This window comes from Vicia villosa, linkage group LG6 (assembly GCF_029867415.1).
Source record: "Vicia villosa cultivar HV-30 ecotype Madison, WI linkage group LG6, Vvil1.0, whole genome shotgun sequence".
NCBI classification, from domain to species: Eukaryota; Viridiplantae; Streptophyta; class Magnoliopsida; order Fabales; family Fabaceae; genus Vicia; species Vicia villosa.
In genome coordinates, this window is record NC_081185.1 from 139,289,625 (window position 1) to 139,316,986 (window position 27,362).

The following is a 27,362-nucleotide window of genomic DNA, read 5'->3' on the forward strand; positions in this document are numbered from 1 at the left end:
AGAAGTTATACATGTTGGACAATGCATGGTGAGAAAAGTAACGGGAATGCTGAGTCGAGTTGTAATAGGAAGTATGCTTCAAACGACGATTGCACAGACACATACGATTGCGATCGAGTCGAAGAGATTGCAGAAGCGCTTGAAGAAGATCTTGCGGATTGTCCTAAAATGTTTGAGAGGTTGGTAAGCGATGCAGAGAAACCGTTGTATGATGGTTGTTCAAAATTCACAAGATTTACTTCACCATAGACCGCTCCCGGATGGACACCTGAAAGTATCAGTGGATGTTGTATTAGATCATGATGCGGTGCTACCGGTACCTGACATGGTCTCAGAGACGACATTGCTGCGAGATGCAATTGGGTCATTTGTTGCATGGCCCTCGGAGCTCATTATCATTGGTGATGAGGTATATTCAAAACCATTATGAATCATTTAGTTTTCGAATGTCAATTTTGCACCGTTACGTTAATTATTTTTTACATTTTAATTTTAGACTGCTCCTACAAAACCCGCAATTAAGGGCAAATGGATTTTACAGGAGGAGGAGTCTGTTGCATCACTAAAAGAGGTACATTTAAGGTGTTAATATATAATTTGAATGTAAAACTCCATGATTTTATATTTTATCGATCGTTATTTGATTTTTAGGCATCTGCTCGGGAGTCACAACAAGTGACACAGGTCGTTCGTAGCGTACCGCCTAAGGGTCCTCCGAAGCAAGCGGCAAAAAAAGGTGGTGCTTTTTTTCCTCGATATCGGACGACGCTCAGAACACTTGTTGATATGTCCGATTTGAAGGAAGGTGCTCTCCGTCAAATCAATATGGAGGAAGGTATCTTTGGTGGTGAATTCATTTCACATATTGCAATAGATGACTTGGAAGAGATTTTTACACAAGAACAACTAGGCGTCGCTAATATGCACTCGTACATCCGGTAATATTCACTCATCCGATATATTATTTAATTAGTCGAACAATTTATTTACACATTATGTTTATTATGTTTTTCACTCATCCGCTAATATGTTTATAATGTTTTTATTTAAGGTTGTTGCATGACAGAGTGTTGCGCGGGACTGCATTGTCAAACAGATTCCGTTTCGTGTCTTCCGCCCATTGCAGCGGAATGACAATTGATTCGGAACCGGAATCAGTTAGACAACGCTTAGTCGATAGATTCATGTCATCCGGCAATACAGAAAGTCTGATTCTTTGGGCGTATAATACCCGACCAGTAGGGTTAGTTTCTCATTCTTGGTTCATTTAATCTTTGTTTCTTTTGCGTAGCAAAATTTTTATATAACCTATTGTTTTAATTTATAGAGCACACTGGTTGTTGCTTGCTATCAACCCGATAAGAGAAGTTGTATATTTTCTGAATTCGGTAGATGGTGAGTGGAGCAATTATCCGGCTATGAAGGAAATTATTGATTTGTAAGTGGGATCGTTCTAAATATTCTTGTATATTTATATATTTAATTATTTGTGAGATTGATCTAAATATATGCTTTTATATTTTTGTTAGATCAATACAAGTGTTCCGAAGTCAACGAGACGCACAGGTATCCCGGACTAAATCAAACAACATTACTTGGATCAAAGTGCAGGTACATTATTTTTCACAATTTTGCTTATAATATTTATGCTACTTGATAAAACAAGACAACTATAAATTCTTATTTGTTTTCTATGTAGTGTCCGATACAGCGGAACAGTTCAGACTGCGGATACTTTGTTTTGAGGTTTATGAAAGAAATCCTTCAAATGAATCAATTAGAGATTCCAATCACGGTATGGATTTATAACTTAATTAGATAACTTCTTATAATTTATTACATTTAACTAAATCATTCATATTATGTTTTTATTCTGTAGTACTTTGACGAATTCCGTGCTGCTTCTTACCCGAAACTTAAGTTGGAAGAAATCAAAGAGGAATTGTGTCAATTTTATATTCATCAGCTATTCATGTAGTAGGATTTGTGTCGATTTGAAGAGAATATTATAGTACTCCAGAATATATGGTTACTAACTTTGTTCATATTGTTGCCAATTAATATTTGAAGTATAATATTGTTGATGTTAGAGATTTAGTTTGATTGACATAATGATGTATATATATAATTTTGGATATTATAATGGTATTATATTAGTATATATATAGTCCTACCTATGGTTGAAAATATATCGTCGAAAATATATTACTGGTCGAAAATATTACAGGTTGAAAATATATTACAGGTCGAAAATATTACAGGTTGAAAATATTACAGGTTGAAAATATTACAGGTCGATCTGGGAGGCTGAAATTATAGGCTGCACTTTACAATATCTCATTTAGCAACGACAGCGCTTTTAAAAAGCGCTCTTAAAGGTCCCCCTACTAAAGCGCTTTGTTACAAAAAGCGCTGCCAAAGATCAAAAAAAAAGAAAAAAGAAAAAAAAAGCAACCTACCAAAGCGCTTTTGGAAAAGCGCTCTAGTAGGGGGGGCTACCAGAGCGCTTTTTCCAGAAAAAGCGCTCTGGTAGACCCCCCTATAAGAGCGCTTTTTCCAGAAAAAGCGCTCTTATAGGGGGGTCTACCAGAGCGCTTTTTCTGGAAAAAGCGCTCTCATAGGGGGGTCTACCAGAGCGCTTTTAGAAGCGCTTTCGTAGCCTACGCCAACGCTGGCTTTGGCAGCGCTTTAAAGCGCTGTTAAAGGCCAAAAAAAGCGCTTTTAAAGCCCTTCCGTGTTGTAGTGTTTCATCAAACCTATTGGATCATCATAAATCCAATAATATCATGAAGAATTTCTACATAAAATGTTTTTAAGTTGCTTTGTTTAAAGCGACTTTTCTTTTAATTGACTTGCATTAGAAAGAATCATACTTCTAATGATATCTTGTAATGATTTTGTTTGATTATTTACTAAGATGCTTACAAGTTCTCTTTGTGTTGTGTTTTACTTCTGCATATTTTAAAATCTCTGATTTCGTTTTATGGTACATAAAATATTTTTTAAATTGTCTATTTAGGGATAGGTCTTTTCACCCTCCACTTTCTAGACCTATTTGTGTCCATATTCTCACCCAACATTTGGTATTAGAATAGGGCTTTTGATCATAATCTTTCGACTCTAAAAGTTGAAGATAAGGTTCCTTTCGATCTTATACGAGTTTTTGTATTTGTTTGGAAGCTTATGCAATTTAATGAATTCCATCAAAGTAATTTGATTTCTTAATGTATGATCATTCATTCCATGCATTACATAGATTATCTTAAAGTAAAAGATTTTACTAGTATATTCTTCAATTATCAATTGTATTTTACATATTCTCTAAGTTTTGATTCATCCAGGATTTAACTAACAAGAGTTTGTGATATGTGCAGTGTAACCGAAAACCTGACACTACGTCTTAAAGTTTGTTTTTGAATAATAGTACTTAAAGATGGAAATGCATTCATATTTCAACATGCTGGAAGTTTTTGAGAGATTAAAGAAAGAAGCAAAAATCATTTTTTAGTGACCTACTGTTCCAAGGTTATTGTGAAAACAAGGTGAAGGCAGTTTGTGAAATTTTGCAATGTTATATGAGTTCACAACAATATTACTAAAGATTCAAGGGTTACATTGTTTCCCTTAAAGTGTCAATAATCGTCAAAGAGTTGAATAAGTATTCTGAGAATGATAAGATGTGGCGATCAAAGATAATTAGAATATCCATTGTATAAGTTCATTTGAAGCCTTATGAAGGAGAGTCTGATAGTGTTCTTCAGACGTGCAAGAGAACTTGTATCCAATTCGTTTATGATTGATCATACTTTATCTTATGTTATTCCTATTGTTGATTACAAATCTTTTTTCTTGTGCAGTAAGTTGGGCCTAGATCGTCGAAATTGGTATGATCGTTGCAACCCTCCTTTATTCTTTTTGCTGTATACATGTTTGTAATTATTTTTCTTTTTCATAGATGTATTGTTTGTTTGAAGTGTGTGTGCTATGTTTGTGCATTTCATGTTTTAGTGTTTAGCGAGTAAACTACTTGGTAGAATTTATTGTGTAATCGTTGCTTCATTTATGAGTTGTAATTATAAATAAGAGAGATTATTCTCTTATATTCTAATATAATGATATAAAAGTTGCAAGTAGAACTTGAGATAAATGCTTGGGATAAGAAGATTGTGGGATAATTTTGTTGTAAAAGCTATGTGAGGTGGAAATCCCAAGGGTTAATACTTGGAAACTGTGTGTAGGTCTCGTGGTTTTGGATCGAACAAAGATATAATCTAGTGTGTTATTTATAATGTCTTATCTCTTTATTTTTCTGTCTTTATTTAATTGTCTTTCTATTCATCTTCTACACATCCTCTAAAAATAAACATTAAAATTGATTTATTTTTTAAAGTCACAACTTGCATGGAAGACTATTGGATACAGGTGTGAGTGGTTAAGTCTCGATCATGTGTTGGGGGGATACAGGTGTGAGTAGGGGGAACAAGTATTATTAGATTCTAGTTCAACTTGGTGGGGGAGCGGGAGGTCGATCATGTGATGGATCTTATTATAGGATATGCGAAATCACACTTGCATGGGAGACTATTGGATACAGGTGTGAGTGGTTAAGTCTCGCATAGCCTATAAAAAAGTAGTATATTTGATTTATATGAGAGGTGACACATATATCTAATGCCCCAATGTTTTGCATGGAGATCTGGAGTCTCCCACTTTTATGATCTTGAAGCATTAGATTCGTAGTTGCTCCCACTTTCTCTGAACTCCCCAAAACAAAAGATTACAAATTATTAAGAACCATTAAACTAAATACAATTGTAGATTTTCACCACCACTAATTAGGTGCCAAAATTATTTATTTAGACAAATTTATAGAGGAACTATTAATTATCATTTATCCTAAAGTTCAAAACTATGTTACAGGGCAAACAAATACTATAATATATGTTGTGCGCATATGAGTATTAAACAATCAAATTTTCCATTTATCAACTTTAAATTAGATAAACTTAGATTTTAAAAAAGGAATTAGATACATAAATTAGATTATATATATATATATATATATATATATATATATATATATATATATATATATATATATATATATATATATATCCCTTCTCATAAATCAATTGATCCCACATGATGAGTTTGGGGCATAACTTCCACACAAAAATAAGAAAATTCCTTGGTTTTATTAAAAAAAAAATGAGGCAATGATGTTTCAGACAAAAAATGATAAATGAAAAAAAAAATTGAAAGTAAGATGTCATGTTTTCATTTTAATTTTTTACCTTTTACTATTTTTTTTGTGCTTGCTATTTACAGCATGTATGAGTATAAATTTCTCAATGGCAACCGAGAAAAGCAATGTTGTTTTCTTTTATTGACAACATAGAAAGGCTATTTCAAAAATACAACAAAAACATCAATGTTTTGTGATAGATTGCAATGGCAAGAAAAAAAAATTTGTTAAAGATATAAGAACACAGAACATAGAAGATTTTTTCTGTCTTGCAATTCATCCCAATGATACGTACGAGTTTGGGGCAGCTACATATAAGTTAAATTTAGGATAAAATTTGTTTGACGAGTACTTTCATAAAAAGTATGATTATTTAATTCTCGATTATTATGGAAATCAAAGAAATAGATCATTTAGTTTACAAATACAAAAGAATGACATTCAAAGCATGTTTTGAATTTTTTTTTATTATAATCAGAAACTAAGGAAATTATATGATGTTTTTGTTTTAAAAAAATTAAAATATGACACGCCTTGACATTATATATTAGTTGTTTTTTGGTTGGAATAAAATATTTATCATGTAATATATTATTTATAGTAGTGTAGGATAGTAGCATAAAGTAACCATGACATTATTAAGTCATATTTTTTGTTGAAGCCACTTTTTTGGATTAAAAGTGATGCAGAAAAAACTCATCATGTTCTATGGGGTAAATTGATTTCCTATAATTTTTATATTGCTTTCTTGCACAAGGAAGTCCTTAACACTACTTACAAGTACAAGTACTAACGGAGAACTAATTATTTTTGATAAATATGTGACATATAATTTTATATTTTATTTGATTCAATAACATTTTCAATTTATATAATTTTTCATATGAAATATTACATAAAATTTAATTTAAAATATGTCTGCCACTTGACACATTGTCATCTTATTATATCTATTTTCTTTCCGTATAATTTATATCTGTCTACACGGGTAATTAGTATTTTTTAATTGTTTGAGTATGTTAAATATCAAGCTTCTGAGTATATTATATAGGAAAAACCTTATGTAGAGTCAATCTGACAGTAATAATCATAAGCTAACTAACTCTAACAACAATTTAACAAACTTATCTAACAAACTAATAACCATAGAGATGAATCAAGAGGTAGTTGTGAGCTGCTATATTGATCTTCATTTTTCCCATCAAATGTTGGTAAAGAAAGTTTAATATTTTCATTTGCAGTTTCATGGTAAAAAAAAAACATACATATAAGGAACACCTTGTTTTAGAATATGCAATGACAGAAATTGAAAACAAATGATGACATCAAAAGAACAAATGTTATAAATTGCATGTCTCAACTTTGCTGTTTTGATTGTAGCTGTGTGATATCTTGAATAAGCAAAGCCATATTAATATAAGAAGATCCACCTTTTTCAACAGCTTTCTTAGCAATCTCACTTAATTCACTTACCCTTTCTCTTCTCACTTTACTCTCTTGATCTCCCTCATTCATTACCCTACATATTGCCTCCTTGATATCTTCCTTCTTCACCACAACCCCTATCTTCTCTTCCTCACCAAACTGCATTACAACCTTAACACCAAGACTCACTCCAATCTTCAAAACTTGATTAACAAGCTTCTCATTCAAAAATTGGTCACCAAATAATGGCCAAGTTACCATTGGAACACCAAAACTTATCCCTTCAAGTATTGAATTCCAACCACAATGTGTTAAGAATCCACCAATTGAAGGATGAGATAATATCACCACTTGTGGGGCCCACCCTCTAATTATGAGGCCTCTCCCTTTGTTCCTTTCCTCAAACTTCTCATCTCTAATCCACTTTTCTAACTCATCAGTTTTATTAATTCCATCCCTAATAACCCAAATAAATGGTATTGATGTTTCTTCCAATCCCAAAGCCAATTCAATAAGTTGTGAAGAAGCTAAGTTGCATAAACTTCCAAGACAAACATAAACAACAGATTTTGGTTTATGCAAATCTAGAAACTTTAAACAATTATCTTCACTTATTGAAGCTATGTTACCTCTTTCAGCCTTATCCAAACCCTCTTTGTTGCATAGTGAAACAGGACCAACACACCAAACCTTATCATTTCTTTCCTTTTTATAACCATTAACGTATTCTTTCTCTAGTTCTTCAAAAGTGTTTATGATTTCCCCATATGATTTCATTTCAGCTTCATTCATTTTTTTAACAAACTCATTAAGGTGTTGTTCTTCCTCAATAGCTACTGGTATTTGCTCTTTGGTGACTTGAATTTTGTCAGGTATGCCAGGAACAGTGAAATACTCAGAATCAGAATTTAAGCTTTTAAGAATCTTTGAAGAGTGTACCTTGACAGTGCAATGGAGACAGAAGCAAGAGAAGCCATGGAATGAAATCTTTGGGATTTGATGTTTTTCAGCTACTTGAGAAGTCCAAGGAATGCAAAAATCAGAGATAATGCAATTTGGTTTTGGTGACAATTTATCAAAAACTTCCTCAGCTGGTTTGTGGAGCAAGGAAACTGCATGGAATAGATTGTACAGCATGTCTTTCGAAATGTCAACCATGTCCAAATTCTCGCAACCGTCTGGTAATCCAGCTTGTTTTGATGGAAAATTGAGTGTAACAAGATTGATTTGAAGACCAGAAGAAACAGCACGAGAAAGAACAGAAGAAAAACGTGATGCATTTTTAGGTGTAGTGAAAATGGTAACAATGGCACCATGTTGTGCTAACAGTTTAGCAATGTCAATCATTGGAATGATGTGTCCTTGTGCTATGAAGGGAAATAATACAAAGTGAGGAACATTCATGTTTTCTTCCAAAACCATGGTTTAGAAAATGAGTGAGTAGGGTGTGTGTTTTGAAGTTAGACTTGAATTGAATTGTGCTTCAATTATATAGATATCACTTTGTTTTATAAAGATGATACTCCTTCCTCCTTATTGGGAAAACAAGAGAAAAACAAAGCTTACGTACGTGGAAGCATGTCCACCAAAAAAACAAAATTAATAAAAATTTATAAATAAAATTTTATTGTTTTACAAAATTGTCACTTTCAATTTTATTTTATTTGTATAAAACAGTAAAATAGATGAATGATTGTGGGATATGATAGATGGGTTGTACAAGGTTACTATTATTGGTGATGTAAGAACATGAGCAATAATTAAGTTTTATCTTTACCACAAGTTTTCTGCTTGGACGTAAACAAAATACGAAGAAGAAAATGACGTGAAGATTCTCCCTTCAATGATTTTTGCATGACCACATGTTTATTTTATTTTTTGTGGGGTCATTTTAAAAATGAGCAAAATGATTTTAAGATAGAGTGAGATGTTAATTGGAGAGAATTTCTCACTCCACCCCTTATATCTCTCACGCACCACTGATTTGACAAAAATGTTTTTCTGTTTTTGTAGATGTATATCCGAAAGCACTATTTTTTTGTTTAACGTTGTTTTGTTCCGTCGATGTACATACGGAGGTTTCCGTAGATACATCTACGAAAGCATTCGATGTTATATTCGCGTCAGACTCTTCCTCTCCCCCCTTCTTCACTTTCTCATTCTCCAAAACCCACTTGGTCTCAAACTCAAGAAACAAACTACAAGACAAGTTCATTTCTTCCTCTCGAGTTCGGCCGAAACGTCAAGGACAACTACGAGTACTTTCCAACAAGTTCCAACCTACATTTAATCAGTAAGTTTTCAACGTTTCAAGTTATCTTAGAGTTTTTTTTTTAAATGATTGAATTCAATTTTAAGGTGTAGGAATGATTGAGTGGTGTTAGAAATAAGGTTTAGCTATAATGAATGTCCTGTTTAAAGTTTAAAATGGACGACCAATCCATTAAAAATGGGGCTTTGAACCCTCTGCAACAGTGACCAGACGCCATTGTTGCATTTTGAAGGTTTCAGAACCTTCCGTAGATGCACCTACAGAAAAGTGGAATGTTGGATCATTCCGTAGATGTACCTATCGAAGAAACTCATTTTTTTCAAATTCAAGACACTTCCGTGGATACATCTGCGGAAGGTTATGTGTTGATTTTTTTCATTTTTTTTCTTGCTATAAGTACCTAGTAATTTACTCGATTTTATTAAATGACAATGCAAATATTATGGCAGACCATCTTGACAAAGTTATACATGAGAGGGTTGTACAACATGCATCTGTGCGGCGTGAACGGATGCGTGTAGTATCACAGGTGATAGATGGAGCTACTATTCTAGTACAGGTACCTGATATACCTGATGTACCTGATACACCCGTTCCAGCAGGGCCGTCTCCATCATTTCCAGCTGACGGACCTTCTCCGTTCGTTCCAGTTGGGAGGGCTACTCCATCTACTACATCATCACGGAGGCCTCGCAATGATGCAGAGGGTTCCTCACAAATGTCCGCCACCCGTAGACGTCGAAGGGGTAGTTATTCCACATATGTGTCTGTGCTAGTGACGAATGCTCATGTGCTAATGACTTTGCTTGAAGATAACAGTGTTTTTTTTTTTTGGAAAATTTCAGGAGAGAGATCCCTAGAGGTTCTACAACCACGTTTGAAAGATTGCTGCTCTCGCGCAGCCTGACGACCTGTGGTTCCGTGATGTACTCGTAGCTTATGGTCTGAGGGACCTCTGCCCGATCGGCTACTAGACGATTCATAACGGAATACTGATGGCATTTGCATAGAGGTGGCATCTAGAGACCTCGTCCTTTCATCTTCCTCACGGCGAGATCACCATTACTCTGGACGATATTGCATACCTCCTGCATCTATCAATTAGGGGTACCCTCCTTAGTCACGGTAGGTTGACGAAGGAGGAAGTGATGGAGATGATGATATAGGAGCTGGATGTTGATCTTGATGATGCGCTTGAGGAGGTGGAGAGGACCCGCGGGATGCCCATGAGGTTTCACACCTTGCAGAGGATATATGATATGGAGCTTACAGCGGCACATCAGGCTGCTGGTGATGAGGCAGAGGCTGATATACACAAAGAGCAGGTGCTGAGATGTTACTCGCTATATTTGATAGACACTCAACTCTTTATGGACACGAGGCTCGGGCGACCATATTAGAGAGGGTCTGGAGCTGCGTCGAAGGGTACATCACACGGTACTACAGAGTGTTGAACCCATACATGCTTCCCATCGCACCTGGATCACCACCCAGACCAGCCCACGAGGAGATTCTGCGGACTCATCATGCTGAGATGGACCAGACTCAGTATGTTCTTCCTCGGTTTTGTGAGATAGCTGACATGGCGCGGGCAGGCATTGCCAATGGTTTCTTCCCTGAGAGGTCTGTTGGCCTGCGTCATGTGAATGGTATCCTTAGGGTGGCAGATGGGACATTTTTGTACCGTAGAAACTGTTTCGGGACAGGTGGGGAACTCAACGCTAGAGGTAAAGTATCCAGCAGGCGGCGCGGTGGATGCAGAGGCAGTGCCAGAGGCAGCGGAGAGGCACATGATGATATACAACACACACAGTAATGATGTTTGTGATTTATTTCATATATGTATTTGGTTTCATTTTTTGTTCGAGGATTTGATACATGTATTCGCTTGGTCGACGTTTTATACTATGTTTATTTTTGGTGTACTATTTACTTATTGCTTTTAAATTGCATTACTTTGATTGACTGGAATTGGGTTTTCAATTGTTGTTATAAAATTTGAGTTTTGGAGTGAAATGTATGTGATTTTAAAAAATAGCGGACTGTTCCGTAGGTGCATCTACGAAAGATTCTGTTTTAACACGTTCCGTAGATGCATCTGCGGAAAGAAACAATTTTTTCAAAAAAAAAAATTACTTTCGAATGTGCATTTATAGAAACAAAGGGCAAAATTAGAATTTCGTCATGTGGATAAGAGTTTCAAGGAATAGATTGAAAAAATCTCTAATTGAAAAGAACTTGAGAAGAATTCTTTTACATACTTAAGTTATTGTAATTGCAACAACCACATTCGCAATCACAACCGTAATTATCGTGATACAATATTTTTTGACTGTATTCTACAACTTCAATTTTAAAATAGTAAGAACAATTTTATGTCAACAAAATATGGTAATTAGCACGATATATCGGAATAATTTTAGAACAAAAAAAATTTAGGTCTCATGGTAATTTCTTCATTTACTTTCTATCATGTGTTATAAAGATAAAAATATAAGTTAACAAAATTTATCTCTATAATACTATTATCCATTTTAGATATATATGAATTATTATTATTATTATTATTATTATTATTATTATTATTATTATTATTATTATTATTATTATTATTATTATTTATTATTATTGAGTATGACTTTTAAAAACATAATAGGCATTGAGATAAAACACTTCCTGATTATTAGTTTTAATTATGTGTGTGGAAAAATAATTCATCAATCTTCTCATATGCCCATCTGCTTTAAAGACCTAGAGTTAAGTGGTTTAAGGAGGGAATGCAAACACAAATTTTTTTTCATGTCGTATAAAAAGCATGTTTAGAAGGAATACAATTTTATCTCTTAAGGTGAAAGATTCGTGAGGGAAGGGATCTCTCAGATTCGTCAAGAGGTGGTGAATTATATCCCTAGTTTGGTAGGCGACTGTGCAGCTCTCGCAACCAAATAAGGAGGAATCGGAAATTTGGTTTTCAGCCCCATTGCTGCTATATTTTCTTATGGTATTGGCAGTGGAGGGAGAGTCTTCAGGGTAAGATTCTTATTGATATGGTATGCTTGCATTTGGACCATATGGAGAAGGGGGAATGAAAAAATATTTAGTCCGTTGGTATGTCGCAATTTTATCAATTAGTTTTTCGAGTTGGCTCTGCGAAGTATATAAGAGTTGTGGATTTAGCTTCGGTGTAAGATGAGTATTGGTGTAGAATGGTGTTGAGTGGCGTGCACTGAGTCTTTCCTGCATGTGATACTGGCTGGATTGGTATTGAGTAGGGTTGGCTCTGCTTTGTTGTTTCTGGCTCTGATTTGGTGTAGCAGTGGTGTAAGTGGAGTGTAGTGGAGTGTAGCAATGCTTTGTCGTTGTGGAATTGTGTTCGAAGCAAGTGCTGGCAGTTGGAGGAAGAAAGGCCGTGTCGGCACTCAATGTTTTTGAGGTAGTATCGTGGTGTATCGATCTTTCGGTAATTTTGGAGGCGGTTCGAACAGACTTGGTTGGAATTGAACATCTGCTGAAGTATTGGCAAGGGAGGGTGGAAGTATATTATATTATGTTTAGACAGCAATTATCTGTTTTCTCATTAGTAGTTTTGGTGCTACTTTAATTTTGTAATTGGTCTTGGTGTGTTCATTGTTTGCTGTACTTTTAAATTTAGCTGCAACACTACTTGTGTCTGCAGTTATTCAATAAAACTTTTCTTTGGCTTTGCATAAAAAAATTTTGACGAATCACTTTTTGACTTGCCGAGGTTGAATAGTGTTGTTTTCCCTTCTCTCTATAAGGATCGTGAGCTTGACTGCTACTTCCCTGACCTTCCAACTTTGTTACTTTAATTCTTAAAGTTGATTCTCCCTATCCAACGTGGGATTTTAGTCTGATCTCTCTTGTGGAGTGTCGCGATGGGAAAATTAAGATCAAATAAATAGAGTCGAAACCGATGTTTATTGTTTTCAAAGGAATGAAAAAATAATGAATAAAATCTGCAGAAGTTTTTTTTTTTTGACAAAAAATCCACAGAAGTTTTAAAACAAAACCAATAAAACAAAGAGAAAAGGGTACGAGGGTTGGTTATGCAAGGGAAAAATATTAACACCCCTCACATCTGTAGTACTCTACAGGAACCTCTTTTTAAGTATGTGTTAATGCTAAAGCATGTTGTTTGCAAAAGATTACGAAGATGAGAAAATAACTTGTTTTTATGGTTTTTATTTATGCTCGACAAGACATCACATCTTATGCCTACATACCTCTTGCGTGCAATAGGGACGCCAGAGCATTTGTAGTTCCGCGTACAAAGAAACAACGGAAGTTTGTTGATTGATTTCAAATGAAAATAAATTTTGTCATCTTAAGAAAAAACTCAACTAAACATCCACAAGTATGAGAATATGAATCTTTGCATCAACATGAAAAAAGGGCTCTAACTTGAATAAGGATTAACAAGTATGCCTATAAACTCTCTCAAGTGGAAAAGGATCAATATTATTTCAATCATTATCATGGGGATATGAGAATTACATCTTAACTATAGAGATGACTTATGTGTAATTTTTCAAGAAAAAATTTTCAAAAGAAAAGAGTGCACAAAAGGCACAAAAGGTTTGAATGAGTTTGATTCTTTTTAATCTTTTGAAACTGTTTGACGTTCACTTGACAAAGTTAAAGTTTATTATGAAAATTTTCATGTTTGAAAATAAGAAGGTTTTTGAAAAGAGGGAGAAGATTTTGAAATTTAAGAAGATGGGCAAGAGATGAAGGGATTATCCTAAAGCATAAAAGAAAAGCTAAGGACAAGAAAGATCTAACTTACAGAGAAGCAAACACTTGACATGAAGTCAACATAAACATTTCTTTCCTTCGAATTAAGCCCACGAGTATCAGATAACCAAGAAATAATAGATAAACCAAGCCAAGTATTAAAATAGATCAAACAACAAGCCAAGCCAAAGTGCTTCAGATGGATCATAATGTTTTTGCGTATTTGGAACTGAATTTTACTCTCTAAATTATACAATTCGCTCTCACGTGCTCAGAACGCTATGCGTTAAAGTAGAAAAACAAACTACAGAAAAAAAGGTCTCCTGCCACGCCCTGAAAACCGAGGCTATATGCAAAATAACCGTGGCGTAACGCTGAGGCCACGGAAATCCAATTGTGGAGTATGCGGCCGTGGCCTAAAGTAAAGTCCACGGTTTTTTGGTATAGACCACGCCTTTTTTACAACCGTGGCTTTTTTAGGTCACGGTTTAGGTAGCTTGATTAAGGCCGCGGTTTGTATTTGCCATGACTGCAAAACTGTGGCTATATGGTAAAGTCACGGTTTCATTTTAACGTTTACGACACAGTATTAGTTCAAGATATAGCCACGGTTTGGTTATGACCACCTATTTAAAACCGTTGTTATATGTTATGCTTTCTAAACCATTTATCTTGCCACGGTTTATTTCTGTATCATTACATAAATATGTCATTATATATATATATATATATATATATATATATATATATATATATATATATATATATATATATATATATATAAAATTAACAATAATATTGATGATTAGAATCTAATTAATTACAAGCAAATTAACATTAAGGTCAAAAGTAAGTTTTTTTTGTAGTGCCACTAATAATAGTTGGATACTAAGTTTTGATGTCATCCCAAATTCAAAATTCAAAACAACTATATGATCCAAAACAACCATATTAAACACAAGTTTCTCTCAAAAAAGAGTCATCCCAAAATAACAAAAAAAAGTTCTAAGAACTAGCTAGCTAGATAATATAAAACACAACTATTCTTCTTGATCTGCTCCTTGTTCTTCTTCCACATCTTTTGCACAACCAGCTTCTTCCACATCTTCAGCAGAACCTTCTTCCACATCTTCATGATCATCACAAGCTTCTTCCATATCTTCATCACAATCTGCTTCGTCTCCACCCTAAAATAAACATAACATCATTCAGCATTCATAAGTGTACTAGTCATGGTTGTGTAATAGAATCATGAATCAAAAGAAAGAGAGTTTTAGGCCATCACCACCAGAATCATACACCTATTTCAGAGTCATACTATTTCAGAATCATTCCCCTATTTCATACACATATTTCAGAATCAAACTATTTCAGACAAATCACCAAACCAATCACCAAACAAATCACCAAACTAAATTTATACACCTATTACATTCTCATAAAACCCACTGCCAAACAAATCACTAAACCACATTCATATGAACATGCATAACACCAATCCATGTCAGTCCATCATTTACCCAATTCCAATTCCATTCATTCATAGCTACTGTACATACATGATTCAATTCATTTAGAGTATTCAACTCATTCTAAGTCCATTATTAGCATTTCAATACCCTAAGGTATTCATACATGAACCATCCTATATAACTAACTAATAAAAAAAGTTTTTCACTATTCAAGTAAGATAACTTTCTATTGTTTTTGCGTAAAGCAAATCAAATAGAAGCTTTAATCATCCATGAAACTTTACATGATTAATGTGATTCCCTTATGCCATTTGGGCCACATAGTATAAACCAATGATGATACATCAAAACTTCAGTTTAATTGGCATCAGAAAATGAATTACATCAATGTTACTAGCATTCACAAAACTTGTACCAACCAATAACACTATAAGCTACAACAGTAAAACTGTAACAGGATGCTTAAAATCAAACCTATATAATTAACTAATAAAATAAGTTTTTCACTATTCGAGTAAGATAACTTTCTATTGTTTTTGCCTAAAGCAAATCAAATATAATCTTTAATCATCCATGAAACTTTACATGATTAATGTGATCCCTTATGCCATTTGGGCCACATAGTACAAACCAATGATGATACATCAAAACTTCAGTTTAATTGGCATCAGAAAATGAATTACATAAATGAATATGACACTCCTATAATTTCAGTTTATAATATGGCTTGTGGGTTTAAAAATGTTGCACGATAACTACAGGATTACTGTTGTATCAGGCTTTATTCTATATTCTTCTGGGTATCATAATCTCAATCAAGAACCAACATTCCTAAAAGCTCAGGCAGAAGCCCTGTGTTTTGAAACAAACAAATCCTTTTAAGTAATCTTCAGTAGCAGTTACACACAAATTCAATCTGCAGTCAAAATCGATATCATGACTAAGAATACCTGGTCTCAAATACCAGAAGGAGGATTTCATGTTTTTTATAATATTTTCTTTCTCTTTCTGCTACATTCACTAAATATGCATAAGAAACTTCCACAGCTTCATGATTTTTAGTTTACATACTGATAGAAACTTAAAGTATGTAAACTGAATGGCCACTTAAGAGCAAGAAGTGTACATACAATAGCACAGACTATATATATCAGATACCGAAACTTAAAGAAGACATTTCAATAATTGAATTGTTCTACGCCAAAGAAAAATAGCAACTAATTACAACATAAGCGACACATCCTTACGAGATGCACGAACACTAATAGGACCCAATATAAGTTGATGCAAGAAAATTTAAGAAAACAAACTACTAATAAGTAGTATGAACAGCAACCACAATAGTAGTGGCACATCAGTTCATCAAATCAAGTCACTAAAACATACAATCAGTTTTAACATTGAATCCTAAAGTTATGTATTGTGGATTGAAAGTAGTTACTAGTTAGTCCCAAATCCCAAGCCAAGAATCAGTTATATCATTCTAGCAAGATTAGTTTTGCCAAAAAAATCACTTTTCTACTTAAAGTTCATCAAACACAAATCATTCCGCTACAAACACATGTCAAAATCAACTCTAGCAAGATCTAATCCAACACATAGGAAAGCAGCAGTAAACTCAAATCTAAGTGAGCTCAGAAACAAGTTAGAACACTGACCTTAGTGCCAAAAGGACCTTCTGGATGATCTGTTTCAAGAATATTCCTCCCCTAAACAAACAAACAAAAAATACATAATTACAAACTTCCTTCAAATGAATAATCTATAATATATTGCAGCATAAAGGATCCTCAGAGTAAAATTCAAAAATTATCATACACATACACATATCATAATAACAAATATTCTTCTAATAATCACAAGAAATTCAATTCAATTCATGATATTAAGCATAACTAGCATTCTGATTTCGTCCCAAACAGAAAATCAATTTAAGATTTAACAATACTAACAGTCAAATAATGGAAATAGCAGTTAACTTGAATCTAACATACTTTCTCAACCTAAATTCCAGATCAGTTTTCAACCCTAACAAAATCTAACCTAAACTCAGTGCCTCTCTCAGTTTCAAATAACCATAACAAAATCTAACCTAAATAACAACAACAAATATAACAATGCAGAGATTAGGTCAAAATGAAGCCCTCAGTAGATTAGATCAAAACAAAACATGCATCAAGTCACGCTATCCAAACATCAGTAGTAGAATTTGTTTAAACATAGATTAGGTCAAAAAGAAACCCTACCGTATTAGCCTCCAGATGCTTTGGTACATCACATGTAAAACAAAATCTATATTAGGTCAAAACAAAATCAGAGGAGACGAGGGAAGATGAGGAACACGAACAGAAAAGAGAATCGTACCCAGATAATCGTACGCAGATGAATAGAGGAAGCCTCCAGAAGCTTTGGTACCTCAACTGCAAAACAAAATATATATTAGGTCCAAACAAAATCAGAGGAGACGATAGAGAAGATGAGGAACACGGACAGAGAATCGTACGCAGAATATATATTAGGGTAATAGATTGAATCACATATTGAATTACAAACACATAAACCGTAAACCAAATGAAGATTTGGGAAAAGGATGAAGGGAAGAAGAGAGTTAGGGTTCGTGAGATGAAGAGAGTTAGGGTTCGTGACATGAAGAGAGTTAGGGTTCGTGAGATGATTGAGGTTAGTGAGATGAAGGTGAAGTAGAGATGAAGGTTGAGATGAAGGTGAAGTAGAGATGAAGGTGAAGAAGCAGCGGCGCAGCGAGATGGAGATGGAGTTAGGGTCTTCAGATTGTTTTGTGAGATGGGGATGGAGAAACAGTGTGCGTGTTTTTGTTCAGCGTGGTGTGTTCGTTTTACAATTCAGATGCTTTTGTTCTTTCAATTTTTTCCTTTTTTTTAATTAAAAAAAATAGAAAAGAAAATATTAAAAGATAGAGGGAAACTAAAAAAAAAGGAGGGAACTTTTGGAGGGGTATTTTTTGGGGCTTTGGCCACATTTTGAACTGAAAATTATAGGCTTCGGTTTTTTAATTGCGGCTTAAAATATCTACCGTTACATAACCGTGGCAATTGAAGTACAGGCCACAGTTTTACACTCCGGATTCAATATTCTATAACATAATTCTACGCTTTGATAACCATGGCCAAATCATATATGTGGCCACAGTTTCTGAGCTGTAGAAAATTTTAGCGTGGCCGTAGGCAAAAATTGTAGTAGTGACCTATTTAAAGAAATTAAATCCTTTACTCATTTGAGAAGTAGTTTCGATTGGAAATATTAACTAAAAAGGGTTCCCGCCTTTCGCTCGGATAATTGGATCCTAAACCTATAAATGTGTCCGCAAATAGTTTAAAATCACTTTCTAGAAATATTAAACTCTCCTAATTAACTAATAAAGTGCTATCATGGTATTTATTAACCAAAAACAAACTAATTAAAGTCTTAAGTGTCGGACGGCTTTCGATATTACGCGACGTGTTCACGGCTCTACTCTCGTAGTAACCAATCAAATTAAGTACAAAAAATTTCATTAAAATAAAAATAGCTCTCAATAGTAATCCTAAAGAAACGACAAACAGAGTACCGTCGAATCGATGGTCCTCACATTCCACCACTAACAAATTAGCTGGACATACTTACGGTAAACATTAAAGCTTTTGATTGAAAATTGGAATTAAACATGTTAAGAGATTCAGTTGAAATAAATAACATGCAATGAAAATAAAATAAGTTGTGGGATAAAAATAAGGCAAGGAAATAAGCGTGCAAGGTAAATAGACAAAACGAATAAAACATAAATAATAAATAATATAATAAGAACCTGCTCCAAACAGAGACATGAATATAGTACAATGGAAATAGACAGAAATAAACATCAACAGAATGTAAATGGTGGAAAGATTAAAAGCTTCAAAGTAAAGTTCTCCAAACTTAATGACAACAACAATTAGATCCTTTACTTAGTTGGAAGTAGTTTCGATCGGAAAATTTGACTAAAATGGGTTCCTGACTTTCCTTCTGATAACCAGATCCTAAACCTATAAACATGTCTGCAGATAGTTTTAAAATCACTTTCTAGAAATAATAAACTCTCCTAATTATCTAATAAACTGCTCTCGCGATATTTATTAACCAAAAACAAACCAATTTTAGTCTTAAGTGTCAGACAACTTCGATCTTACCGGACGTGTTCACGGATCTACTCTCGTAGTAACCGATCAAATTAAGTACAAAAAAATTTTCATTAAAATCAAAATAACTCTTAATAGTAATTCTAAAGAAACAACATACAGAGTACCGTCAAATCGACGGTCCTCACATTCCAGCACTAACAAATTAGCTGGACATACTTACGGTAAACATTAAAGTTTTTGATTGAAAATTGGAATTAAACATACTAAGCGATTCAATTGAAATAAATAACATTCAATAAAAATAAAATAAGTTGTGGGATTAAAATAAGGCAAGGAAATAAGCGTGCAAAGTTTATAGATAAAACGAATAAAACAAGAATAATGATGAATATAATAAGAACCTGCTCCAAATAGAGACTTGAATATGGTACAACAGAAATTGATGGAAATAAACTTCAACAGAATGTAAATGGCGGAAAGATTAAAAGCTTCAAGGGAAGTGCTCCAAACTCAATGACAACAACAATGCAATAACTCTCTGATGTGAATAATTAGAGATTTTAGAATGTAAATTTATGTCTAAGTTGTACTAAGCGTGGATCCCTTGAAAAGTGAAGTATTACTCCTATTTATAATGTTCTAAGACCCTCAAATGTCAAGTGATGGTTGGTGAGTTCGTGTAAGAAGAAGTAGGGAGGAGTGTAGGAAGTGAAAGACCACGCCAAGCCCTTTTTCAACTACTGCAAAATTACAAAGAATGGTGAATGTCATCCCCTCAGTGGCAAACGCCGCCTCACGAAATGGCCAGACTGATTCTTTGTGACCGTTGGGACATGGGATACGTCTTTCACCTCATTGTCACATTCATGGCGAACGCCATGAGTGCAAATTACTCATTTTTCTCTGTTTTTCATCTGATTTGTTTCGTTTTTTCGTGTCTGACTCTTATATGGTTAAGTACCTGAAACACAGATAAACACTAGTATAACACTAAAAATAAAGATAAAACAATGATAAAACACGTGCATTTCGTGTCAAATATGTAGTGTGTTTTGGTCCCAGATCATACTCCCTCCGTCTCATAATAAGTGTCTCATTTGCACTTTTTTCATGTCTCAAAATAAATGTCTCTTTAGAAAACCAATGCAACATTTATTAATTTTTTCCACTACTATACCCCTATTTATTAACTTTCACGTTTTCCAACTACTCTACTACCTATAAGAAATAAGGGTACTTTAGTAAATGATATTAACTTTATCATTAAAACCAACACATTCAATCATTTTCTTAAGAACTGCGCAAAACTCAAATATGACACTTATTATGAGACGGAGGGAGTACTATTTTTTCCATCAGAGACAATACTTAGGGTGACTACTCAGAGAGAGTTATACTTTCTTGATGCCATGGTAACAGGATATTGTGTGAACACTTTTGTATTTTTAGCAAAACACCTTAAAAGGATGTCTGTGGCAATAAAATGGGACATTATGATAGGGGGTTGACTGTCCCATTGTTGAGCAATGTAGGTCACATTTTTAAAAAAGATAGTTTCCCTCCTCTAGTAATAAAAACCATAGTTAATATGGAGTATCTCATTAGGATGATAATGATAAACCTTAGGGGGGGACACATTTGATGTGATGGTCCATGACTGCACAATTATTTATTTTCCAAATAATAGGAGTGTTAGAGTAGATATAAAATGAAATTGGACGTATATCTCCATTGAAGATATTTTCGAGGAAGAGGGTTTTCCCAACTTTGAAAATGATGATGTAGGTACACACATGGATAATGATTTCACTGCATCTCCACCTTCTACGCATCAAGAAACTAGACTTTCTAGCTAATATCATAAAAGGTTGGATAGGATGCAGGATGAGGTGAGAGGTATTGCCGAGGAGTAGCTCAGGTAGGGAGATATACTCTCTGGTGTCCAACAAGAGAAACTCAGGCATGAAGCTATGCTATATAATGTCTAGTAAATGATGCAACAACTCTTATTGCGGTTTACACATCCTGAGTGAGGTTGTTGCGAGTTCTCTCTACTATCCTACGGTATATCGCATTTCACTTATTCATTCTTTTTTTTTAATAGGCAATTGATTAATAAAGCTCGCACTAGGGGTGCAACCCTTACAAACAGAGAATCCTAGAGAATGATTTCGTCGGATAAAGGAAGTTTAAACCAATCGTAGTAATTGGATCTAAACTTAGAATATCCGCTAGATAACCATCTCCAAGAAAGGAAAATAATATTAGAACAAACGACATCAAAACAAAAAAGTCTCCCGTCAAAGATAATAGCATTCCGCATGATCCAAAGACACCAAACCGTAGATAACCACACCACATTGATCTTAGCCTTTCTATTATTGTTCTTCACCTTTTCTTGTAAAATCTCAAAATCAAGAAACTCCTCTATGGTGATCGCCTCTGGTATCCCAAGCCACTCGAACATATGTTTCCAAATCTCTTTCGCCCTTTGACAATAAAAAAAGAGATGAAAAGAAGTTTCAACATGGACACCACAAAACTCACAATCCGGATTAGACAAATTAGAGACTCCTCTTAACAATAAAAGATCTTTAGACGGAAGGCGGTCGACAAAAAATCTCCAAGAAAACATCTTTATCTTTGGCGGTAATGGAATGCTCCACATTACTTTCAAAGAACGGATCACACCAAGATCCCAAGCTAAAGATTTAGAGTTATTTATAATCCACGAAATTCCCGCTACCGTAAACTCCTTATCCGAATTAAAGAACCAACCGTAAGAGTCACTCGCACCATCACTCAGAATGTGACCCTCCACTTGCTCACGAAACCGGTGCCAACACGGCAAAAGGACCGCTGCTGCCCCCATAGCCGAAACACTACCATCTCCCCGAGAAAAAAGAGCTTGAACATCCCACACATGTCTTCCGTCAACCCAATTCAATATCTCCGCTACCGAACAATATTTCTTAATAGATAAGTCATACAAATCCGGGAAAGAAAAGCGAAGGGGTTTGTCTCCCACCCACACGGTATGCCAAAAAAGAGTATCCTTCCCATTCATGCAACTACTTTTGAAACACCCGGTAAAACCAAACTCCACATAATCATCTAGCAAATTGATCTTACACAAATCCCTCCACCAAATCGAATCATCGCCACTAATCAAATCACCACTAGAAACTTGCATTTTTAATTTTGGGCTAACATACCTCGCTTTAAGAAAACTACTCCATATAGCATTATCATCGTTTAAAATTCTCCACTTCCACTTCAAAAGTAAAGCTTTATTAACCTCCTTGACATCTCTAACCCCCAATCCTCCTTTCTCCTTAGGCCTACAAACAACATCCCACCTCACCCAATGAATGCTCCTTTTTTCCAAATTACCTCTCCAAAGAAATTCACTTTGAAGCCTTCTAATCTCTTTGGCAATGATTCCCGGAACTTTGAAGAAGGAAAGATTAAAAATGGAAATTGAATTCAAGACCGAATTAATAAGGGTAAGTCTTACTCCCATTGAAATGTTCCTTCCCTTCCACAAAGAGAGGCGCCCTTTTATTTTATTAACAACTTCCGTCCACACTTTCTTTTTTCTAGGACTCTCCCCCACCATGATTCCTAAAAATTTGAAAGGAAGCGTACCATTCTTGCAAGCAAGAAACTTCGTGGCGGCATTGAGATACCAATCACCCACATTAACACCTAAGATGTTGCTTTTAGAAAAATTAATCTTCAACCCGGACACCAATTCAAACCCTCTCAACAAAACTTTTAGATTCCAAATGTTGTCACAAGAAGCTTCTCCTAACATAATGGTATCATCCGCGAATTGGAGAATGTCCACATACTCACCTTCCCCATACTTGAAAGGCTTGAACTTACCCAACTCAACCGACCTTTTCACGAGAGCAGTTAAACCCTCCATGGCAATAACAAAAAGAAACGGAGACAAAGGATCGCCTTGTCTAAGACCCCTATGCACCTTGAATTCTTTAGTAGCGCTTCCGTTAACCAAAACGGACATATGGTTACTAAAAATGCAAGCTTCCATCCACCTCATCCATCTCTCTCCAAAACCCATCAAAGACATAATATCTCTAAGGTATTGCCAAGAAACGGAATCATAAGCCTTTTCGAAATCCACCTTTAGCAAAAGGCAACTTCTTTTCTTCCTCTTCGACCAATCTACTATCTCATTCACCAAAAGAACCCCATCCATCATGTTTCTACCCGAAACAAAGGCGGTTTGGTTGGAAGAAACCAAACCTCTTTCAATCTAGCCGCCAACAACTTAGCAATAATTTTGTAAATACTACCCACCAAACAAATGGGGCGGTACTCACCTAAGGATTGAGGATTAACAACTTTGGGAATCAAAGCAAGAAAAGACGACGTAATCGATTTCACAAGAGAGCATTTACTATGAAAATCATTGCACATCTTCACCACGTCTTCCCGAATCACCATCCAAAACCTCTTATAGAACTCCAAAGAGAAACCATCCGGCCCCGCACTTTTATTACCGTCACTTCCTCCTCCGTGAAAGGACGTTCAATACTAAAAGCCTCCCTCTCAAGAAGTTTCTTCAAACCCAAATCACCAAAAGACGGCCTTCTCTCAAATTCTTCTTCGAAAAAAGACTTAAAAAAATCATGAACATAGTCTTTAATCTCCACCACATTCTCCAACACTCCTCTATTAGAGGCAAGAGAACATAAAGCATTCCTCCTTCTTCTAGCTTTAAGAGAATTATGGAAAAAACGCGTGTTATTATCACCATCGGATAACCACAATTGCCTCGACTTGAGACGGAGATAACCTTCCTTTTTATAAAGGTTGTTCCAAAAATCAATAGCCGCCTTCGATCTTTGAAGAACAATCGCCTCCGGAACATTACCTGCAAAATGAGCAAACTTGTTATCTAAAAAGTGCATTTCTTTCCCCGCTTCTTCAATGTTAAGATCAATCCATCCGAAAATCTCTTTATTCCAAATGCGGATTTTGTTTTTAATAGCTCTCAACTTCTCCACAAAGCAATAGTCCCCTCTTCCCTTCACCTCTAACTTTTTCCATTTCGCCTCCACAAAACTAAAGAATTCTTCATGAGAAAACCAAAGATTGTTAGATCTAAAAGGTTTAGGTCCCCAATCTCTCTTGTTGTCTTTGATCCAAATGGGAGCATGATCCGAGACATCTCTTTCACCTATAGATTGACCTTCTACCTTCCAATCATTAACAAAAGAGTTGGATAATAGAAATCTATCCAATCTACTCAAAGCACTTCCGCTTTTGTTGGACCAAGTGAACTTTCCTCCTATGGTAAGGGGATCCACCAACTCCATATCAACAATGAACTCATTGAAACCTTCTATCTCCCTCTTGTAGTTCTTATTAGAAATCCCAACTCTCTCTTCCAAAGACGAGACAATATTGAAATCACCTCCTAAACACCACGACCCGGCTACACTCTTTCTTTTGAGATCCACTAACTTCTTCCAAGAAGCCATTCTAATGTTGTGGTCACAAGAGGCATATATATTAACAAAGTAAATTCTATTATTATCTTTTTCCACGAACACTCCTAAGAATCCTTCGCCCCGGAAGCTATAAAGCAAACTGAAAAAATCTTTCTTCCACATTGTTAGAATTCCCCCCGAAGCCCCTACCGCCTCCATATGGGACCATTCCACCAATTCATTACCCCACAACTCCTCGGCATACTTATGGTGAAAAGCATTCAATTTAGTTTCTTGAATAAAAGCTATGTCCACCCTTCCCTTTTGAATGTTGAAACCAATTCTCCTCCTCTTCACTCTCTTACCACCACCTCTAATATTGAGAGAGTAAATAATCATTTCAACCTATTAAAATTCACCTTAGGGACTTCGCCCCCTTTTACACCTCTAGACTCCATCTCCTCCAATTTCTTGATAGGGTCGAAAAAAACGGAAGAGTTTGAGATTCCCAAGTTGTTCATAGATTTCCACAGCCCATCCGAAGAATTACCTAAATTTCTCTTGATTACTCTAGCATTGCAATTCATGACATCAGAATGAGTGAGCGAATCATTTGAAAGAGAAATCCCCACCGTACCGCCTCCATGAGTGTTGCCAGAAGCATTTCCAGAGTTCATCGGGAAAATCATCTCCGCGGGGTAAATATAGTTCTCCACTCTATCTCCTAAATCAAAAACCTTCCTCATATGCTTCCTAACTTTTTTTGAATTTTTCAGCCTTTTACATTGATCATCAAAATTCAATAAAACATGGTCAACCGAATTCTCACTATCTGCATGCATGCAAACTCCTTTTCCTTTGAAAATATTCCCTTTGTCAACCTCCCTGGGTCCCACCACCTCCACCTCATTCTTTTTTGATAAATGTTCCATAAGGGGTAAAATAGTCTCTTCCGTCTTCTTTTTTGGAATGAAAGGGACCGAACTATTATCCTCATCCGGGTCCACTCTCAAAAAATTTAATGGGCCTAAAGTCGTGGGCCCCTTAGAAGTGGTTAATTTATAATCCAATATGGTGTCATCATCTTTACCGCTTCCCTCTGTTGCCTCCTCAAAGCTACCTTCTTTCTTTTTCATCACATTTAATGCTCCTTTGAATGAACACTCAACCCTAGAACAAGTTTCACCAGAAAAAGTCTCTGCACATTGCTCTTCCCTACAGTCAGAAAGACAGCCGCCCCTATCGTCCCCTAAAAACGAAACTCCCTTCTCTTCCAACCCTCCTTTTTGCGGCCCATAGGATTTGACCTCTGCAAACCTGACACACCTCGAAAAACCACCATCTACTTTTCCAGGTCTCACTTCACCTATAGCCTCCTCCGGTGCTGCGTCTACCTCTCTCTCCGCCGTGGATTCGCCATCTGCCTCCTCCTCCGAAGAGGACTCTGACCTAGCCCATGATTCTTCCTTGTCTCCGCCACTGAACGACATCTCTTCCTTCACCAAAATGTCATACCACACTCCATCCACTAATACCACTATCTTCCGGTTGATAGTCTCCAAGAGCTTCGAGAAGATCATCAATCTGGTAACGTCCATCCTACTTTGTTTGCCCTCTAGACTTTCGCCGTTAGCCACCACCCCAATGTCTGATAGCAGTAGATCGCAAAAACGTTTGTTTCTCACAAAGCAAGGAATACCATAGATAGAAACCCAAACCGATCTGAAACACTCCACATCTTGAGTCTGCCACCTCCTAACCTCCTTAAACCAGCTAGCCTTCCACTCTGAATTCTCAGAAATCAGCCTTTCGATTTTCCCTTCGGTGTCTTCTTCTAACAAACAGAGATTCGGCCCCAGAGGAGTTGCCGTCACGGAGAAAAAGCCTTCGGACCACAAGCTGTCGCACACACCATATGCCAACCCAGGCGACTTTGCGATGCCCACCCAAGCTTTTCGGTAACGATCTTTCTCTTCTTTGTTAGAACTGAAGGAGTATGTTTTATTAATGGCCTCCTTTAAACTAACATCCCCTGGGATTGAGACCGATTTGTTCTTCAATGATGAAAAACCTTTCGATGAAGAATTTATCTTCAAAGAATCTGCATAAGAAACGCCCTGGGCCTTAAGAACTCTGTTAGCAACCCCTCCCCCATACTGTCCTCTGCTCTGATCTTCCTTTCTAGCACCGCCAACTGACCTTAGATTATCCTCCTTTGGCGCTGAACGATCCACCAAAGCTTTACCGTATGACTCTTTCCTTTTAAACCTTGAAACATTTGCCTTCAATTTTCTCCCATCAAGCCATAGATTATCCAATTTGATTTCCAGCGTCCTGATGTCTTCAACATTCGCAAACCTCACGAAACCATACTTTTCGCCTCTCCAGTCCCTCTTAGCAGGTAAAACAATTTCGTCCACCGTCCCCAATTCTTTGAACTCAAAGAACAAGTCTCTAGCTCTCCATTTGAGGTCAAAATCCGTAATGAAAAACGAAGTTATCTCCATGATGTCTCCTACATTGGTGTTCTTCATAATGTCCCATTTGAATCCTGAATTAACATGTCTCTCTTTTCTGCTCACCCTTTGCCATCCT

The 27,362-nt window shown here is 35.7% G+C and overlaps 2 protein-coding genes and 1 long non-coding RNA gene across 3 annotated transcripts; 1 reads left to right on the plus strand and 2 right to left on the minus strand.

Annotated features, from left to right (window-relative positions):
* Window positions 1-1,587: 1,587 nt before the first annotated feature.
* Window positions 1,588-2,084, plus strand: LOC131612537 (uncharacterized). Its single transcript, XR_009287415.1, has 2 exons — window positions 1,588-1,795; window positions 1,880-2,084. It is a non-coding gene; the product is annotated as an uncharacterized LOC131612537 (long non-coding RNA).
* Window positions 2,085-6,410: 4,326 nt separating this feature from the next.
* On the minus strand, window positions 6,411-8,171 carry LOC131612538 (UDP-glycosyltransferase 1-like). The gene has a single exon (XM_058884313.1). The coding sequence runs from the start codon at window positions 8,090-8,092 to the stop codon at window positions 6,602-6,604; it is 1,491 nt and encodes a 496-aa protein (XP_058740296.1). The 5' UTR covers window positions 8,093-8,171; the 3' UTR covers window positions 6,411-6,601.
* Window positions 8,172-14,737: 6,566 nt separating this feature from the next.
* On the minus strand, window positions 14,738-25,166 carry LOC131614795 (uncharacterized). Its single transcript, XM_058886346.1, has 4 exons — window positions 23,835-25,166; window positions 21,647-23,587; window positions 16,828-16,878; window positions 14,738-14,884 (listed from the first exon to the last, which is right to left on the minus strand). Exons 1-4 carry the CDS (start codon window positions 25,164-25,166, stop codon window positions 14,738-14,740), a joined length of 3,471 nt encoding a protein of 1,156 aa, XP_058742329.1.
* Window positions 25,167-27,362: the final 2,196 nt, after the last annotated feature.

What these genes read in the sequence shown, in the direction of transcription:
- LOC131612538 (XM_058884313.1), bottom strand. Translation starts at nt 8,092, where the DNA reads ATGGTTTTGGAAGAAAACATGAATGTTCCTCACTTTGTATTATTTCCC.
- LOC131614795 (XM_058886346.1), bottom strand. Translation starts at nt 25,166, where the DNA reads ATGATTATTTACTCTCTCAATATTAGAGGTGGTGGTAAGAGAGTGAAG. An exon ending in TCACGGAGGAGGAAGTGACG is followed by an intron (nt 23,588 to 23,834) that starts GTAATAAAAGTG and finishes GTTGGCGGCTAG; the next exon opens with ATTGAAAGAGGTTTGGTTTC. An exon ending in ATGTGGTGTGGTTATCTACG is followed by an intron (nt 16,879 to 21,646) that starts GTTTGGTGTCTT and finishes TTGTTTGTTTAG; the next exon opens with GGGAGGAATATTCTTGAAAC.